The following is an 18,304-nucleotide window of genomic DNA, read 5'->3' as shown; positions in this document are numbered from 1 at the left end:
CATTAAGAAGCAATAAAACGCCACGTGCGTCTTTAAGCTCGCAAATTGAAGAGGAAAAAGCGACAGTAATTTGTAAACAATGCGATTGTATAATAGTTCTTTGAAAATTTATAAAGATTCCATCTGCAAAATTGAAATTTATTTTAATTATAAAACTAATATTTTATAGTTATTATTTATGTCAATAAGCAGTTCTCAATTAAATGTCAACTTTCCAAGTGAAAGTTACTATTACCAAAAATGCTTATTTAAAAGATACATAATTTAACAAAGCATTGTAGCCTTGTTATTATAGCTCTTATTTTATTTAAAAAAATATATATATCGATATAATAAATGTAATATAAAAATATAACAAATATAACAAATATAATATTAATATTTTATATTTCTTTGTCTTTACATTAGTAAAGTAACTAGTGATATATACATTGTTGTTGCGAATATTAAGGATATCAGAAATTGTTCAAATATAGTTTATAACTTATGGTTTTTTTTATGAAATTATATGTCAACCAATGTCAGCTCAATTCGATCTTAACTCGTTCATTATTAATTTCAGTTTGACTTCATAATTTACAATTATAATTTCGACATTAAAAATCGATATTAATATTTAAAATTTATTTATTTATTTTGTTTCTTTATCTATTTGTCACGTATACACTGTTAATGTATTTTTCTAAAATGTATTTCTGGTATTAATATTGTCAGAAATAATTCCAAAAAAATCTAAAATAGAAATAGAAAAAAAGTTGTCGAGCGTATGTATCATAAAATTTTAAGAAGTTGAAATATTTATTTCAAGTAATTTAAAACAATTTTAGTATATGTATATGTCCTATATATATTTCCTTTAATAAGTTTTGCAAAATTTATCAAATTTGATCAATTTCATCTTAATAATATCTTTTGATCTTAAATATTCATTCATCAAAAAGTGAGATCCAATTTTTTATCAACATTTTTTATATTTCACATAAAAAAAATACAAGTTTATAAATTTGCATTTGAAATAAAAATATACATATTTAAAATTAAGAAGGTAATAAAAAAATTCATCCAATTTGCCAATCCTATTACATAAAACTTATCCATTTTAGAGACATTAATATGAAAAAATATTAAAATATAAAAAAAGAAAAAATATATGTATTAAATTCTTTCAAGTTAGTTTAATAAACACTTTTTAAATTTGTGATGTAGAATTTTCGATAACTACTCTTCTATTTCTATTTAAAATTCCTTTTGAATTATTTTTGACTATGTTCAAAATAATAAGACTGGGGAATTAATTTTGTAACAAAGATCTCTTTAATTATTAATTATTTTTCAATCAGTCGAGGCACTTTTCAAAAATAGTAAATACCTTCTGTGATATAAATCGTAATGTACTCACATGAAGTCCTGTGCTTTGTGATTCTCGTTCCTTTGAATGTCACATCCAAAGAGAGATAATTGAAGAGGGGATGAATTTCGGTAATGGTCACGTCTAAATCTATCACACGAGTGTCTTCAATGTGCACAGGCGAGCGAAGACCGGCAGAATCAAGACACACATGCGGAGCTGCGCGACGCATGTCCGATCAGATAGTTTGCTATACCACTTACGCGGAGCTTCGCTGAGGATAAAATGCACGTGTGTACGACACCGATTGTATCGATTACATTGCAATTTGCTTTTCTTTTTGCGTTATGTGCGAACATATGTCTTGAGCTCCTTTAAATGTTGCAGGGTCAATTGCACAGATATCACAATTAAATCTCGCTAGATCGGAGAGAAACAAGATATAGAATCGACTAACGAATCATAGATGAGCGATTTATCGCTAAAATTGAAATATTAAAATTTTTCGAAAAGTGACTTTTAAGTTACTTTATAATCCCGCTTTTTAAAAATTTTCTTTTGATTTTTAAATTTGTCCTTTCCACTAGGGAAAATTTTCTAGAAAAGATATATTTATAATCGGTAAAATCTGATATGATCATTAAGTAATTTGAATAAATAATCCATTTATTAAAATTATTATATTGATTAATGAATAATAATATGTAATTGAGTAAAATATTTTATGTTCTTTATCAGCAGTTTGATGATAGCAACGCGCTTATTACAGTCAAAATATTCGTACGAAGGAAAGCAGATTTATTTATGAACTTGAATATGATAGATCGTTTTTATGAATATTATAACTCGATTAAAGACTTTATAAGATCGCCCAAAATTTCTCGTATCATTGTACTCCGCGCTACAACTGCTACTTTAGATTTATCTAAACAGCAGTTTACAATCTTTTAATCGGCACGGTGTATTTGCACTTGACGATGAAACGAGATAAGCGGTTGTGCGAAAGCGAGTTAGGGGCGTTAGGATTGATAAAATATTCAAGAATGCGGCTTGTCTCGGCAAAACAGTTACAGGAATACACTAATAAATGAGATATGAGTAACGAAGGAAAACAACGAGAACTGTTTACACGTGGCGTTTATACGCGAATCGATTCTCTCACGAAAAAACATACGTATCTCTGATGTAAAGCCAAATAAGTGAGACCAACGTATCCACTATCCTCTGAATAGAAAAACATGAATTTATGATACTCGCATACACATGAATCAACATAACATTGATTCTCTATAGATCATGATCGTCGTGACTCGACGACAATTAATATAACGTACACGCAGTAATTAGCGTCCTTCTTTTAGCCAATTAATCTTGGTTGATTGATAAATTAATCATTTTTCATCTTCTAAATTAGCTTTTTTATGTTTTTTATGTTTCCACTCGCGTTTGATATAAATTGATGAAGTATACCGAAAATTCCTTTCTTATCGAGACTTCGCATTAGTAAATATTTAATTTATTCCTCATGTATTATCCCCCTCCCTTATATTTCCTGTGTAAAGAAGTAAAATGATAAATGATCAAGATTTATGACACTTTATTTATTGAACCATTGAACCATTGAACCATTGAAAAAAAGTCCTCGGTATATCTTACTAAATCTATATTATCAGGATAATTTAAAAACAAAGAATGGTACGTGAAAAAATTAAAGATATCACATAATTTATATTCTTCTAGAAAATTTAACTTCTCAATTTTGATGTAATATGATGAGGTATGGCAAATAAACAAAAATGTCAATAAGAATAATAAAACGAAATAGTCAGGAAATACGATGAAAGTTTAATATGATAAACTTTATTTAATTCTATCCGTATCCGTTCGTGTATTTATATCTCATTCACATAGCACAATACAAATAACATACAGTGTATTTTAAAAATTGTTCTACCAAATGGCACGTTGCAATCCAGATATTTTATTATAGTCGACTAAGTGACGAAAGATGAAACGTGACAATCTCCACCGGACCACTGTACCTCGACCACGAGATGTTACTACACATCTCGGTGTTAATTGTCTTAATGCAGTCTGTCTGGGAATTGTTTCATCTATTTGTTTGCCAGCGAGCTCCTAGAAGAATTATTATAAATTAGAATTATGAGTATAATATTAACACACTATATAAATAACATGCACAGCAATATATATAAAAATGCATTGATAACAAGTAATATAGAAAAAACTCTATGCCAATACTCGTGAATTTTTGAGCAAATTACTTGAAGTTATTCATTATTCAAGTAATAAAAAGTCAATACAATTTCTTTTTTCATCAAATTTTGATATTTTTTTTAGAATTCGCTGTTCTATATGTACATAAAACATTGTTACCACATCATTACAGAAAAAAGTAATTGTATTAATAATGATATGTATGTATTACCTCCTAGCCCTGTGAATTTTATATTCTTCAAGTAATAGAGGAAAATCCTATTTTTTTCCAAGATTTACAACTTACTCTGATCTCGAGTGGTAAAATATTATTGCGTTTCAAGGCAACTAGTCGCAGTCGTTCTTCAGCATACTCTTTCGCCCATCTCCTACGCTTTTGGTCGCGTATCACTCTGCAGCCGACATAGTTTCGTGTCTGTTGCACAGAGAAAACAATGATGTAATTAGGCACAAAGAACGTAGCAGTTGTGGTTTAATTGTTGATATAGTCATATATTATGATCTAAAATATAGACTTTTTTAAATATCAACACAATTGAAAACAGTCCCATGTTGTATCTCAAAAAATTTATAAAATCGTAGGTTCAAACAATCCATTACTCAAATCGTTTACCTGTCCTAATAAATTTATATTGTTCGGCAAAATACCGCAGACAGCCGAAACACAACCTCTCAACGTCGCCATGTTCATCGAATCAGCTGTTTCCTTACCCACCACATGTCAAGAGCCAAGAATCAAGCGCTGTAGTGTCAGCAAATTTTTTTATTTTTCTATGTGACAAACTTATGTCTATTTTTAACAATGTAGATTAATTTTAACCTTGATTTAACTCACTTTTTATGTTTTTTACTTCTAAAAAAACTTGAAAAAGAAATATTTCTTTCCAGTAGCTCGATCGCTAGTTTCTTATACAAATTTCCCTATGTGATACATTATTTTCAATAGGGAGATTTCTTTCCTTTTAGGTGCACATACTCGAGGAATGCGACTTTTCCCTTGATGATAAGGACCTCCGTCCTTCGTGGGTCGCGTTGATAGGACAAATTCTTTTGTTATCGCTGATAAAGTAGCGTTTTAACTATTCTTTTAATAAAACCAATCACAAAACTAATCCGGACACGATGAGGACGATATACCTTTTGGCCTTCGTTATCTTTGTTGGTGAATATCGGATAAGTTTGAAACTTTGAATCTGCTCTCTACAAACATAATTATTGTCGTTCTTTATTAAATGCTCTATAATTTTGCCATGTAATTAATATAATTAGTCATATAATTAATATAATTAGTCATATAATTAATATAATTAGTTAATATAATTAGTTTTAATATCTAACGAAACAAATGTTTATAGTGATATTTCCTGTAACGGAAAGCGGAGTATATAAGTCCAGGCAGAGCTATCAGATGGAAGAACAGGATGGCTATGGTGGTGCACCGGCAAAGTATTACAAGACGAATCAAAAATTGCCAGCGCCTAGAAATGAGTCATCACCACATCCAAGTCGAAAATTCAATGTTTCAGCTTGGGGAATCATCGCAATAATTATAGGTGTGATCGTATTCAGTACAATAACTTATTATATGTTCCTACTATATCCATATATATGTAAAAAGGATGAATCTTACGACATCATAGAATTAACAGAAGTTAATTCTGTTAATGACAATGTACATTTGAGAGTATATTGTGACTCGAATAATGTATCAAATGATGTATCAAACAATGCATAGATGTATCGATAAGGTAAGGCTGAGAAAGATAATATGACTTTCATACATTTATTTTATAAGTGAATACATTTACTTAGGATAATAGTATTTTTATATCAGTTTTAATAGCAATTAAGTCTCATAGCAACTAAATACTTGACTGCCACGAAATCTTTTAGAGTAGAAAAATATTGAGATTATTATATTGTCTTATATATGCAATAATAGAATAAGTTATTATAAATTTATAAATAAGTTTTTATAAATTTCACAAGCATTTACAACGACCACTGTGAAAATAATTCATTCTTTTATTGCAACTTATACACTACAAAAAGACTGAATTATACAAATTAAAAGTTATGCATCAGATACATGCCAGAAATGATACAATTATCTTTTCTAATACAATCGCTAGTTTGTATAAATAGCATGTAGCGATTCTGCTCGTGATGGAAGACTCTAAAAAACTGTAGAGTACACTTGTTTTAATTAGATGACGATCTTAATGTTACACAGCGTACTAACACACATTACGACAACAGACTGATTTTTGTAATCTCCAAATTTGGTCCCATTGTAGGGAAAATCAATTAGTAGTCTTGTGAGCTGAGAACTTTTTTTTGCGCGCTACCAATATGTATAAAACTCACAATACTCATAAAAATGACTTGTAAAAACAGTATACATGTAAATGTATGATGTATATTTATTATAAATAGGATTTTTTTACATAAACTATGTGTATCTTAAACAACCTACTTTTTCTATAAAAAGTAAATGGGCTAATAAATGCATTATAACACACGGAGCGCGTACTGGAATTGCTCTATCTCTTTCCTATCCAAACACATGAAGAATGATATGCAAACAATATGACAATTATATACATTTATGATAGTCTAAGCTACTTTACTTAAAGCAACACAGACAAGATTGTATAAAATTGGCTTTCAAATGGAAGAGTTACTTAAACGTGTATTTTTTTTATATAAAAAACTGGGTAACTGCACCTGAGAACTGGTCTTCCTTAGGATACACAAAGCGACAAATGATTACGTCTTATATATAGCAATGTTAAGAGTTTTCATACAAAATTAATCGATGTAGACTTTTAAGTATATATAGATGTTAAGTCTGATGATACAAAATAAATTTTTGGGCGAGTATGACTTGTATACCGAACCATGATTAACCCTTAATCAGCCCTTAATCAGTTTTATCAGAAACAATATACTTCGTGTGCGGTAAATTCTTTTCTAAGAAGAATTCAGCCATTGACTTTGAATAAGTTAGAGTTCGTCTTTTTCGTCTAGATTAACATCGCTGAGATCTATTTCTTCTTCCTGTGGAGGTTCGGCATCTTTGCCATCCCAAGGTGTAGTTTCGAGGATGATAGGCAATTGAGCACCTTTCAAGGGCGCAGTACCACCTCTGCCGTAACTCAAATCTCGTAGAAATTCGTTTATTCCGTCATATGAGAAACTACCTTTTAGTAAGGAATACTTCATCTTTTTGATATTGACAGCTGCTAATGCAGGATAACCAAAACCTCCGATTTCTAATGCATCTTCAATGTTCGGTTGAGCACCAGCTTCAGTCCAAACCCATCTATACAGAAAGTAGAATGTTTTGTGAATATTAATAAGAATTGAACAAAATTATGTGATATGAAATAAACTTAATTATAGCTTCTTTAAAAAAAAATTATAAGTAAAATTCTTGCATTCTGATATTAAGAATAAGTAATATTATCTTTGTCTATTAACATCCTATTTCCTTTTAATACAATTTTTTGCAAAGTAAATTTTGCAGTAAAAATTAAAAATAATATTAATAATTTTGAATTTAAGATTGACAATGAATGTTTAATGCATACCCCCACATTTTCTTTTTATACTTCTCGCCGAGACTGGTCAGAGTTTTTAAGTATCCATTTCTGCAATCAGACTGACAATCCAAAATATGTGGTAGAACGGAAACTACGCAAATCGGCTTGTCTTCGCAAGCGGATTTCAGCTTCTGCTCGGATGTAATTTGTACTATTTCTGGCGTTGGAATATTTTCAGCTAATTTCTCAAGCGCCCAGTTAACGATATCGCCGCTCGTGCGACCGCCGTCATAGTCTTGTACCGAATCAGCATCTTTTTTGCCCGGCGCGAAGAATTTAATGGTAGGGTAACCTTTGATCTCATATTCACTGGCCTGTAATATTATGTGTTAGAACAAATTTGCCATATCGTTTGTTTTGGCAAGAAAATATTAGTTTAACATATAGCTTACTTTCAATGTGTTTACAGTGGCATCCAAAGCTCCCAATTTGACTTTGCCTTTTAGCTCGGTAGCTGCTGCTGCCCATTCAGGTGCCAGATTCTTGCAATGGCCGCACCAAGGAGCATAGAATTCAACTAGCCACATATCCTCGGAATTCAAAACAGTTTTGTCAAAGTTTCCATCTGTCAATTCTATTACATCTTTGGAATCCTTGCTCTGTAATAATCAAATAAATATTTAAATGAATCTTAATTATCTTATCTGCTTATAAATATCATATTTTATATTTTTTATAAATAAATTTTCAAAGTTTTAAATTGTACCTTGGAGTCACTTCCAGAACTTTTACCACCTAATGCTTTACGAGCTTTTTGATTGGCAGCATTTAACGCAGCGTCAACAATACCAGCTGCAGTTCTTGGACCATTATAATCTTCTGGCTTTTTATCAAGCCCAAATATCTTAATCGTTGGAAAACCACGAACGCCATATTTACCTCCCAAAGACTTATGTTCATCGGCATTTACTGCACCAACTTTCACAATACCCTATTGAGATAAGTTAATATTTATATACATGTATGTTTATGTATATTTAGAAAATATATAGTAAAAAAAAAACAGCAATACAATCACCTTTAATGCAGTAGCCGCTTTGTCATACTCGGGCATCAATTGTTGACAGTGTCCGCACCATGGCGCATAGAATTCAACGACCCAAATGTGATCGCTATTTAACACTAAATTATCAAAATTATTTGGTTTAAGATCAATGACAGCTGAATTGGAGGCGTACATGCAGTTCGCTCCGGCGACTAGCAGAAGAATACCTGCAAGAAGAGACAACATACAATAGGATACCAAACGAGATTTACGCAATCAATCATTGTTACTACGAATCTACGAGATAATGTTGTATGACAGAATCTCCAGAAACAGAAACGGGATTCAAGGAGACACTTGTTGCGGGCTCATCATCCACACAGAACTCCGGCGATAACGCCAGATTCATGCAACGTCAGAAGCCATCGGCATCGCGACCAGTCTCGCGCCGGCGATACGCACTTGAGCGACTTACCTAAGAGCTTCGACATCTTTCCGTGGATTGCACAGGCAACACGAGACATCACCAGCGGTCAGTCACATTCGTCGAAATCACGGAGCGAGGCGAACGAGTAGCGAGTCTGACGAACCGTCTCCGTACGAAGCTCCGAACACTCTGACGTTTGCCCAGATGCGCTGGCGGCATTTCCCGACCGCCGACGGCCGACTCTTCGTGGACCATTCTGATTGGCTCGCCGCCATCTCGCGAGCTCTCGCTGCATCTCGATACATCTCGAATCGCGATTGCGTGAGGAAACCGCGCGGCCTCGATCACTCCACGCGTTTCCACGCGATTTTCGGATGTGATTTCTGGACTCCGTCTCTCTCGAGATTGCTCGGTTGTTTCTCGGTTGTTTTATTTGCGGCACGAATGTCCATATATGGACATCGTTAAATGTCCAGAGCATTGAATGCAAATAAGACGAAGAAAAAGTTTCAAATCAGCGATCAGGTGGTAAGTGGTGGAATAAACTTTGCGCGCTTTCGTAAGAGACACAAGATGATCGTCAAATGTAAATATGTGCTCGTCTCATTATTTTAAAATTATATTTTTGTACTTTTTATATAATAATAATATAAAATTGTTAATTGAGATTTTTGTAGTCATCTTGGATTGATAACGTTAAAAACAAAAATACAAAAATTCTCATAAAATACATTAAAATAGGAATATTTTTTCATAAAATAACATTTATAGTTGATAGAATAAATTGTAAAATATGAAAGGAAAAAAATGCAGAAAAATTTTTAATTTTTAATTTTCTATTAAGTGAGGAAATATGTAATGAAAATTCTTGAAAAATAATATAGGAATATTTTTCAATAAAACAATATTTGCAATTGATAGGACACTTTTTATCGAAGCAAAAAGGAATTTTTAGTATATTTTACTAGTTTGTTTTATCAACTGCAAATGTAATTTTATTGAGAACTATTCCTATTTTAATTTTGCAAAAATTTTTATTGCATATTTTGTCATTAAATAGTTGTGATAAGTACGTTTTAAAAGTTATATTAAAGAATGTGATATATATATATATATATATCACACACACATATATATATATATATATATATATATATATATATATATATATATATATGTGATATATATATATATATATATATGAATGTGATATATATATATATATATATATATGTGTGTGTATATATATATATATACACACACACACACACACACACACACACATATACATATATACATATTCAAATCATCTTACAGAAACGAGAAATAAAAGTTAAAAATATCAAATTATATAATAATTGAGAGATTTCTCGAATTAAAATATTACAGGATTTAATATTGTGATAAACAATATTGTGTTTTGTAAGATTTTTGTATCTATTTAATTAAAGTTTAAAATCGATAATAAAGTTTAAAATTATACAGTTATAGTTCGTCACAGTTATGAAAAGAATAACAATTTTTCTTATTTCACATTCGTGCTATATATAATATATTTTTTTCATGTACATTATCTGCGCATCTTCTTTTTACATATTTATTTTTCGTGTATAATCCTTGCAGTTATAAAAATGCATTATTTAATTACGAAACGAGTATAAAATTCAATTGCTAAAAAATTTTATCGATAGTTACTCAAAGCTCCCGTTGGGCGATAACAGCTTCACGAATAAAAAGCGATATTCAGCGGCGTACCTATTCAACTTTAAACATCAATGATTATCGCTGTCATATTTGATCATCTCGAATTTACGACCAATTACGACATGCCGTTAGTTCACATAGATAATCTTCCTTTAATTATTAATATAATTTTCGCCCGTTTCACAAGTCCTCACTCCGCGAAAAACCTATTTCCGCGTACTTAAAATTTAAGACGCTTTCGAAATAAGTTCTTCAGCTTCAATCTATCAAACTTTTACATATTTCAGACTTCATGAAGTTCTAAATACTCAGGCGAAAATTACACGAAATGGAGTGAGTCGTGTCTCGCGGAGGCGCGAGAGAAGAGTGTTAACGCTTGTAAATCGGCGAGAGGGACGAAGGGGACGAGAGGGGATGAGTGCGCTTAAAAGGAGTGACGCTAATTTATTTTCGAGGAGTACGAGACGGATTTATCTTCTTTCTTCGCGAAGAGGCGGAGAGGGAAGAGGGAGAGCGATCGTCGCGATTTCCTCCCTAATGTTTCATTCTCGACGCCTGTGTCTGCTTCTTGTCGTGCATACGCTTGCAAATCGGCACGTGCCGCTCCGCGGCGGACCGATTGAACTTTCTGCCGCAGTGCTCGCACTGAATATAATCGCTGGTATCGCTGGCTGGGGGTGGCGGCAGATCACTCAAATTTTCACCCGCCGCCAATCGTGCCTGCGTCTCTCTCGCGTAGCGTATCGTGTTGATGAATTCCTCGTGTTTGCGCCGCCAATCCGACTTCGCCTCCGGTTTCTTCGTCTTTGTCTGAAAAATTTAGTAAAATTTAGTATGAACGCTTTAAACGGTGTTTTCCTCGATGAAAAACAGCTAATTGCTATCTTCTTGAAACGGATAGTTCAAAGAGTATTATTTTTATTACGAGATTTTTATGTCTGACGATATTAGTATTCCTCATCGAAAAGTTTATAAATTTTCAGCTATTGATTTTTTGGAATGAGGATATTCCTTGATACTGACCTCTCGCTTAGAAAGACTTTTCTTGACGAAAGGTTCGAGCTCGGTTCCTTTGACTCGGCTCATCACCGGGTCGAATTGCTTCCTCTTCTTAGTTGTTGTTTTCGAGCAGATGTTTTCGTGAAGGTCGATTCGATTTTGCGCGAAGCTACGTCCGCACGTTTTACATTTTATCAGACCTTTTCTGCAATTAATTATCAATTAGTAACGTGAACATATTATATTGTAATCACCTTATAGTTCCTTATATTCTGATAAATTTTTATAAAGAAAATGAAAAAAATTACAAGTTAGTTTAAATTTTTTTTCTGAAACTATAGAAATTATATTACATTTTATCAAAGTAACTTATTTGCATTCTGTGATTGTTACTTATAAAAATAGCATTTTCTCTCCGACATATTATGTTCTTGAAAATTTAAATTTGACAAGCTTCAAATATAATTTTCAGACAATTTGAAAAATCACAAATCTGATAATAATTTATACATTTTTTGACACTGAGTGAGATATTCTTTTCTAATAAAATACACAGAGATTTACTGAAGAAACTTACGTGTCGTTAGTCGCATCTTCGTTGAAACTCGACGCGTTCGCAAGCTTGCTACCACTGGAAGAGGACTTTTCCATACCTCTGCCTCTGGCTGCACCTCCTTCTTTTGCCATTCCCTTTCCTCTTTCTCTTTCTGCCATTTTACTTTTCGTACTGGAATCTTGAATTAAGTTAACACCGGAGTTCGTCGGCCGACCTGATGCACTGGAAGCTGCCTGTTGCTTCTGTAAACAAGTAGACGTGTATAAATTAAGCAATTATAACTAAATTACATAAAATATATATATTTCACAACATAAAATATTATATAACTTTGAAACGTACGCGATTTTTGTTGAATGATTTGCTTCTTGATGGGGAAATAAAAATTTAGGTTACTTAAATTAGCAGGCATAATTGTACTTTACATAATGTGATGTGAGTTTATTAATTGCCTTCATCGACTCTTTCTCAATGTTATAATTCACGTTTGAGCCTTCTCTCAATTTTTTGACAGATCGTGTCTGCCAATTGACTCTGATTGCAATTGTTCGCGAAATAAATTACATAACAATGAGAAGATTAATAATTTCGTTTTGCATCAAATAACTGATTTTCACTTTATTATTAATTGATTTGAAATATATAAAATTAATATGAATATGTATATTAATATTAAAGTATGTGTCTTTATAGATTTGTCTGGAGTTTAATTTGATATATATAAATAATATATACATGAAGTAAGCTATATTTCACGCTATTAATTATATTCATAGCGATTAAATGGCGCAAAAATTGAGAAATAGATTTCATTCGCTTGATCCATGCGATGAAAATAACATAATAAATAATATATTTTGAGTTTGAACAAAAATAGGAATAATCGATCTTACATCATTCGATCTTACATCAGAAGACTTCTTCATCGGCGATTTTTTCGACGGGATTGCATCGTCTTCTCTCGATGGTCGATCGTCGTAGTCAATCATGAAAGCGTTGGATTTTCTTGTCGTGGATTCGTATAGCGAACTATTTTGGAGAACGGTACCGTCAGTTGTGTCGACAGCTGTCGTTGCTTTATTTCCAATTGAATCCGTGCTTTTCCCCATTGATTTTCTCGAAGACTTCGTTTCTTGATTCCTCGACTCTGTGCGCTAAACAGATTCATTCGTTCAATTCAATATTAATTTAAAATCAGTTACAAAATAAATATCTTAAATATATCAGACAAGGAAAAAAAATGGTTACAACAAATCATGAAATATCTATATAATATTCAACAAAATTTTAATATATATATATATATATATATATATATATATATATATATTTATAATATAATATATATATAAAATATAATATTATTATATACTATTTAATAATATATATTGATATATTATATATATATTTTTTAATAAAATAAAATATATATATTTTTTAAAGATTTCATTATTACGGAAACTTAGTAGCCAATAACGTAATGTAAACTAAAATAGCTTTTTATTATAATAAGAAGAAGATATTCAAATAAGTTAACAAAGGAAAAGAATGGGGCATTGTAAAGTTATCTTCGTTTTTCACAAAGCAACTCTGATCTGCGATAGTTTTATTGCAATTTTTTAATTATGTACTTACCCTGGGGGCAACGTCAGGACTTTTCGAGGGGGACGAAGGAGTGCTTCCTCTTGTCGTTCGAACGTTCGTTTCGCGCTGCTTTGTTGCAGCCGAATCGGGACTCGGGCTCTTCGTTATCCTGGATACACAGGATTTAACTTTAGTCAATCTCGCGGAATCGGCCTCGAGAAATATGTTTCTCGCTGCATTGGGATCCTCTCGTGAGGCCGAACGCCGATTTGCAATTGCTGACCTCGACTCTTCTATAGCGACTAATTTATTTCGTTCGTTATCGATCGATTTTCGAATATCCTCGATAGACCGTAACGGTTTCACGGAAAATGTCTCTTCCAGCGTCTTTGATTCTCTTGCAATGTCGCGATCAAGACTTTTGGATCTTACATTTGACAATGTTTCGTCTTTTCGAAATCTGAAACTTACGGAGGAAAAACTGTCGTTCTTTCGCGCTTTTGAGCAACTCGATTTTTGCCGTTCTTCCTTTTCCGAATTAGATTCAAATAATCGTCGCTTGCACTTCGGTGATCGAATTTTCGTTAAACTCTGCTTGTTCTCGACGAAGTTTGTTTCGGTTCTCGTTGGTCTTCCAGAGGAACGAGTCTCTTTTTGGATCATCTTCAAATCACTTTTTCGCGCGGTGTTTTCAACTTCCTTCAGATCTTTGCCGACTGTAGATTTTAGCGTCGATCCTGAAATCGTACGATTCGTTGTTTCAGAAGAAGGGATTGTTGTTTCTTTTGAGGCGATTGATTCTTTCGTTTGGACGTTCATCGTTTGTAAGGAAATGTCCGGAGATGTCCGTAAGCTCGGGCAAGAACGTTCGAATTCTGCACCGATGGAGTCAAATCGTTTTAATGCTGACTCCACGGAGTCCGTTCTTTCGAAATCTCTTTCATATTTATCTTCATGTCGCACTTTCGAAAATTCTCTCACAGCCTCTCTTGGCTCTTCGATTTTACGTTTCGCGCTTATTTTATCAAACGATTCCATCAATTTTTTTGCAGTTGGAACGCTGTCGCGTTTGCGATCTTTGACGGAGTACGTCGAAAATTTGGAAAACGTGGAAGTTTGATCCGCTTTTGATACGACACCGCGGGATGAGAAAATCCTCGGGGAGCCGGCGCTACGAGAAATTTCTGTTGTTTTTCGCAAAGGTGAAACTCGCGGTGAAATCCTAGACTTTACGTCGTGCCGCCTGCCGCATTCTCTCGTCGGAGAAAATGTTTTCTTTGAAGCGCTCGACTTCATCGGTTTCTGCGTCGTTTCGCGAGGAGAGATCTTTCCGCTTGCGATCCGATCAACGGCGTTCGGCCGAGCGATTTTACGACGATCCTTGATCCCGCTGTTTAAAGCGGTTTTGACTACCGTGTGATATTTCACGCCGATCCCAGCGTCAATCGCTACATTTTTATTCTCATCTCCTCTCTCTCGATTGCATTCATCGTCTGCAGACAGGGTTCTGTCTTTTATAGCACCCCGCACCAATCGTGCCGATTGCAAACTTTGCAGTTGATCGACCTTTGTTGTACGTGTTCCTTTGGTCCTCTCCGTGAGGTGCAAAATCGGCGAAACTGTATCATCGCGATATTTTCTTGTTCTAGAAAAATCGGGAGACGTTACTTTTGGGCTGCCAATTCTATTTCCCGCAGGACGACCCCCCATCTGATTTGGAGATCGAGAATTTGCGCGCTGTCGCTTTTCGTGTTTCGTGGATTGTGGAGTCGCGACGTATCTACTCTCATTTCTTGCGAATTGTTTCCGCGTTTGCTCCCTCGTCCGAGACACTTTAGTCTCATTTTCCTTTCTGTCTCGAGTTATGATACGCTGAGAACTTTGGCTTACAGGACTACAGCTGAGTTTACTTAGACTGATGGCACTTCCCTCAATTTCTTGATCGCTTCGGTGATCTATACTTTTTCTGCCCCTTTCGGAAAGACTTCTCTCTGATTTGAAGACACTTGATTCTAAAATGGACTCTCTCTGTCTATGGGTCTTGCGAACAGGACAGGTTATCGAAGTTTTGGACTTTACTCTACTGTTGGATTTCGTGTAGGTTCCATCAATTTGTCGCTTCGATATTGGGCTCGGTGTTTTTTGCAATTTATCGCGTTCAATACGATGATCGGTCATGATTATCTCTTGAATCTCCATGTCGACTTCCGTCGGAGTGATACTTTTGCGAAAGAGTTCCGGCGTAGTTCTCTTCCTATTTTCGAGAGACGGTGATTTCGCTGTTTGGAAAGGCGATGGAGTCTTATGTCGATTCCTCGATTGATTACCTCTTGCGGAGATTCGAGCATTTACATCCTTGATGTTGCGTTTCCTTGAAGGCGATTGACGAGTCTCGCGCTGTTCTCCGTCTTGGGACTTCATGAATTTACGGACAAGCCCTGCTGATTGGAAAATATTATCGAATTCTAAACCGTATCTTAGATTTACGATTGAACTAGCTGATGCCTCCGAGATCTTCGACGATCTGCGAGTATTTGTAACAGCGTTGATTTCATTTTTCTTCGAAGCTTTTTCCTGCTCGTATCTAGTGACTAAAGGACTATATCTACTTTGTGTAGAACCAATTTTTTTATCGATCGATGGCGGAGATTTTACAGATTGTCTGTAGGAAGTATTTGATATATAATCACGCTCCTTTAATATATCTTTGGAATCTGTTATTTTTGATTTTGGTTCGATCAACATCGTTGTAGCAGATTTTTCAGACTCTTTGCAGAAAAACTGGGGACTCGTGGTGCGAGTCCTATCACGTACAATTCCGGATAATTTAAATCCGTTATATTTCCGATCGATGTTTGTTATGAATGCAGATTGTTGCTTGGCTTTCCCGCTCAACAATCGGTCTATCAATACTTTTTGTTCACGCAATGACAATCTATGTTTACGATCAATATTCATATTTGTGCCAGATCGTTCGGATTTTCTGCAAGAAAATTGAGGACTGGAGCTTTGTCTTGTTAATATTTCTTCTTTATACGATGGTGATTTGGACGAAAAAAATTGTCGATTTGTTTGGATTTTCTTCCGTTCAACATCGTTCATATCCCGCTTTGTTATTTCCTTGTTCCATTCGGACAATTTGGATCCGATAGTTTTTCGATCAGTACTCAATGCTCTTTCAGATTGTTTGGATTCACCGTAAAGATACGATGGACTTGTAATGTTAGTTGCACGATCAATGCTCATAGTTGTGCCTCCTCGTTCGGACTCTCTACAAAAGAATTGCGGGCTGGTGCTTCGCCCTTTTAATATTTCTTCAGATTGTTTGGATTCACTACGGAGATACGGCGAACTCGTACTCTGTCTTGACGAGACTCTTTTGTCATCCCATATTGGTGGTGTAGATTCGCTCGTTCTATGGGATTGTTTGGACTCACTAAGGAAAAATTGCGGACTTGTGCTTCGTTTTGTTATTATTTCCCAATCTTGTGACGATAATTTAGATTCACTAGTTGCATGATCAATGCTCATAGTTGTGCCTCCTCGTTCGGACTCTCTACAAAAGAATTGCGGGCTGGTACTTCGCCTTTTTAATATTTCTTCCTTATATGATGGCGATTTAGATGCGGAAGATGATCGACCTACATTCGTACTTATTAACGTTCCCGTGCTCCATTCGGATGATTTGGATCCGATAGTTTCTCGATCGGTACTCAAAGCTGTTTCGGATCGTTTGGATTCACGACGGAGATACGGCGAACTCGTGCTTTGTCTTGAAGAGATTCTTTTGTCATCCCATATCGGTGATTTAGATTCGCTCATTCTACGGAATTGTTTGGACTCAGTGAGGAAGAACGGACTCGCGCTTCGCTTTGTTACTATTTCTCGATTGTGCGACGATGATCTAGATTCACTAGTCGTACGATCGATGCTCATAGTCGTGCCCCCTCGTTCGGATTCTCTGCAAAAAAATTGCGGACTGGTGCTTCGCCTTTTTAATATTTCTTCTTTATATGATGGCGATTTAGATGCAGAAGATAGTCGACCTATTTTCGTACTTAATGTTTCCGTGCTCCATTCGGATGATTTGGATCCGATAGTTTCTCGATCGGTACTCAAAACTGTCTCGGATCGTTTGGATTCACGACGAAGGTATGACGGACTCGTGCTCTCTCTTGACGAGATTCTCTTGTCATACCATATCGGTGATTTGGATTCGCTCGTTCTACGGGACTGTTCGGATTCGCTGAGAAAGACTGGTGGACTTTTGTTTCGTTTTGTTAACGTTTCTCGATAGAATAATGGCGATCCGGAGGAATCGGACTTTCGATCGATGGTCGTGCCAGATCTTTCCTTGCAAAAGAACCGCGGACTTGCACTGCGTCTCATAAATATTTTTCCATCGGACGTCAACGATTTGAACTCATTCCTACGAATTTTCGGGCTACTTGCCACCTCAGCAGTTTCTCTCATCGAGAAGCTTCGCGGAGACGCAGGTCGAATGAACGTCTCGGTATCCGAACTTTCCGTCCGTCTCGCGTTTACATCGTCAACTATGCGAGACGTTCCGCTCGGCAGAGGACTCTTTGCATACGCAAGAATCCTTTGACTGCGCTCTGAAGTCCGGCTACTTCCGCTTCTCGCGCTGCTCGGGGAAGTTCTGGCGATCTCGCTCCACGGTCTGAGAACGTATAGTCGAGAAGGTACATAAATGTAGGACGACTTTGAAGCAGGATCGTGAAGAGGCGTGCTTTTTCTTACAGCGGCCGACCTTATTTTCGGCTCAGCGCCCAAGCTAATTAGCGCTAGCTGCTTTTTGTAGTGGACGTTGCGCTAGTTATAGTTTTCTCGCATCCCT

At 34.9% G+C, this 18,304-nt stretch overlaps 4 protein-coding genes across 11 annotated transcripts in view; 1 reads left to right on the top strand and 3 right to left on the bottom strand.

Moving 5' to 3' along the window:
- Nucleotides 1-3,192: 3,192 nt before the first annotated feature.
- On the bottom strand, nucleotides 3,193-4,567 carry mRpS14 (mitochondrial ribosomal protein S14). 2 transcript variants are annotated; one of them, XM_089075126.1, is made up of 4 exons: nucleotides 4,422-4,567; nucleotides 4,200-4,328; nucleotides 3,873-4,001; nucleotides 3,193-3,484 (listed from the first exon to the last, which is right to left on the bottom strand). In XM_089075126.1, exons 2-4 carry the CDS (start codon nucleotides 4,275-4,277, stop codon nucleotides 3,299-3,301), a joined length of 393 nt encoding a protein of 130 aa, XP_088931252.1. In that variant the 5' UTR covers nucleotides 4,278-4,328; nucleotides 4,422-4,567; the 3' UTR covers nucleotides 3,193-3,298. The 2 variants fall into 2 exon arrangements, with proteins under 2 accessions (XP_088931252.1, XP_011647782.2); XM_011649480.3 differs by having other exon boundaries at nucleotides 4,200-4,481.
- Nucleotides 4,568-4,572: 5 nt separating this feature from the next.
- Nucleotides 4,573-6,118, top strand: LOC105433957 (uncharacterized). The gene is made up of 2 exons (XM_011649477.2): nucleotides 4,573-4,748; nucleotides 4,942-6,118. Exons 1-2 carry the CDS (start codon nucleotides 4,709-4,711, stop codon nucleotides 5,319-5,321), a joined length of 420 nt encoding a protein of 139 aa, XP_011647779.1. The 5' UTR covers nucleotides 4,573-4,708; the 3' UTR covers nucleotides 5,322-6,118.
- Nucleotides 5,992-8,840, bottom strand: CaBP1 (Protein disulfide-isomerase A6 homolog CaBP1). The gene is made up of 6 exons (XM_011649479.3): nucleotides 8,652-8,840; nucleotides 8,210-8,403; nucleotides 7,898-8,122; nucleotides 7,584-7,790; nucleotides 7,180-7,505; nucleotides 5,992-6,911 (listed from the first exon to the last, which is right to left on the bottom strand). The coding sequence occupies exons 1-6, from the start codon at nucleotides 8,698-8,700 to the stop codon at nucleotides 6,593-6,595; spliced, it is 1,320 nt and encodes a 439-aa protein (XP_011647781.3). The 5' UTR covers nucleotides 8,701-8,840; the 3' UTR covers nucleotides 5,992-6,592.
- Nucleotides 8,841-10,122: 1,282 nt separating this feature from the next.
- The window catches only part of LOC105433956 (uncharacterized), a 126,965-nt gene continuing 118,783 nt past the window's right edge, over nucleotides 10,123-18,304 (bottom strand). For 6 of the 7 annotated variants that reach the window (XM_089074793.1, XM_089074792.1, XM_089074796.1 and 3 more), the window contains 5 exons: nucleotides 13,498-18,127; nucleotides 12,756-13,016; nucleotides 11,884-12,104; nucleotides 11,331-11,511; nucleotides 10,123-11,117 (listed from right to left, as the gene is read on the bottom strand). In XM_089074793.1, coding sequence (XP_088930919.1) covers nucleotides 10,842-11,117; nucleotides 11,331-11,511; nucleotides 11,884-12,104; nucleotides 12,756-13,016; nucleotides 13,498-18,127 — 5,569 coding nt within the window. In that variant the 3' untranslated portion in view covers nucleotides 10,123-10,841. The remainder of the gene's footprint in view (nucleotides 11,118-11,330; nucleotides 11,512-11,883; nucleotides 12,105-12,755; nucleotides 13,017-13,497; nucleotides 18,128-18,304) is intronic. The other variant, XM_089074791.1, reaches the window with a different exon arrangement.

The sequence above is a fragment of the Pogonomyrmex barbatus genome, unplaced genomic scaffold, assembly GCF_055798465.1.
Source record: "Pogonomyrmex barbatus isolate J1 unplaced genomic scaffold, ASM5579846v1 scaffold18, whole genome shotgun sequence".
Lineage (NCBI taxonomy): Eukaryota > Metazoa > Arthropoda > Insecta > Hymenoptera > Formicidae > Pogonomyrmex > Pogonomyrmex barbatus.
Note: the sequence above shows the minus strand (reverse complement) of the source record. Positions and strands in the feature narration are given on the sequence as shown.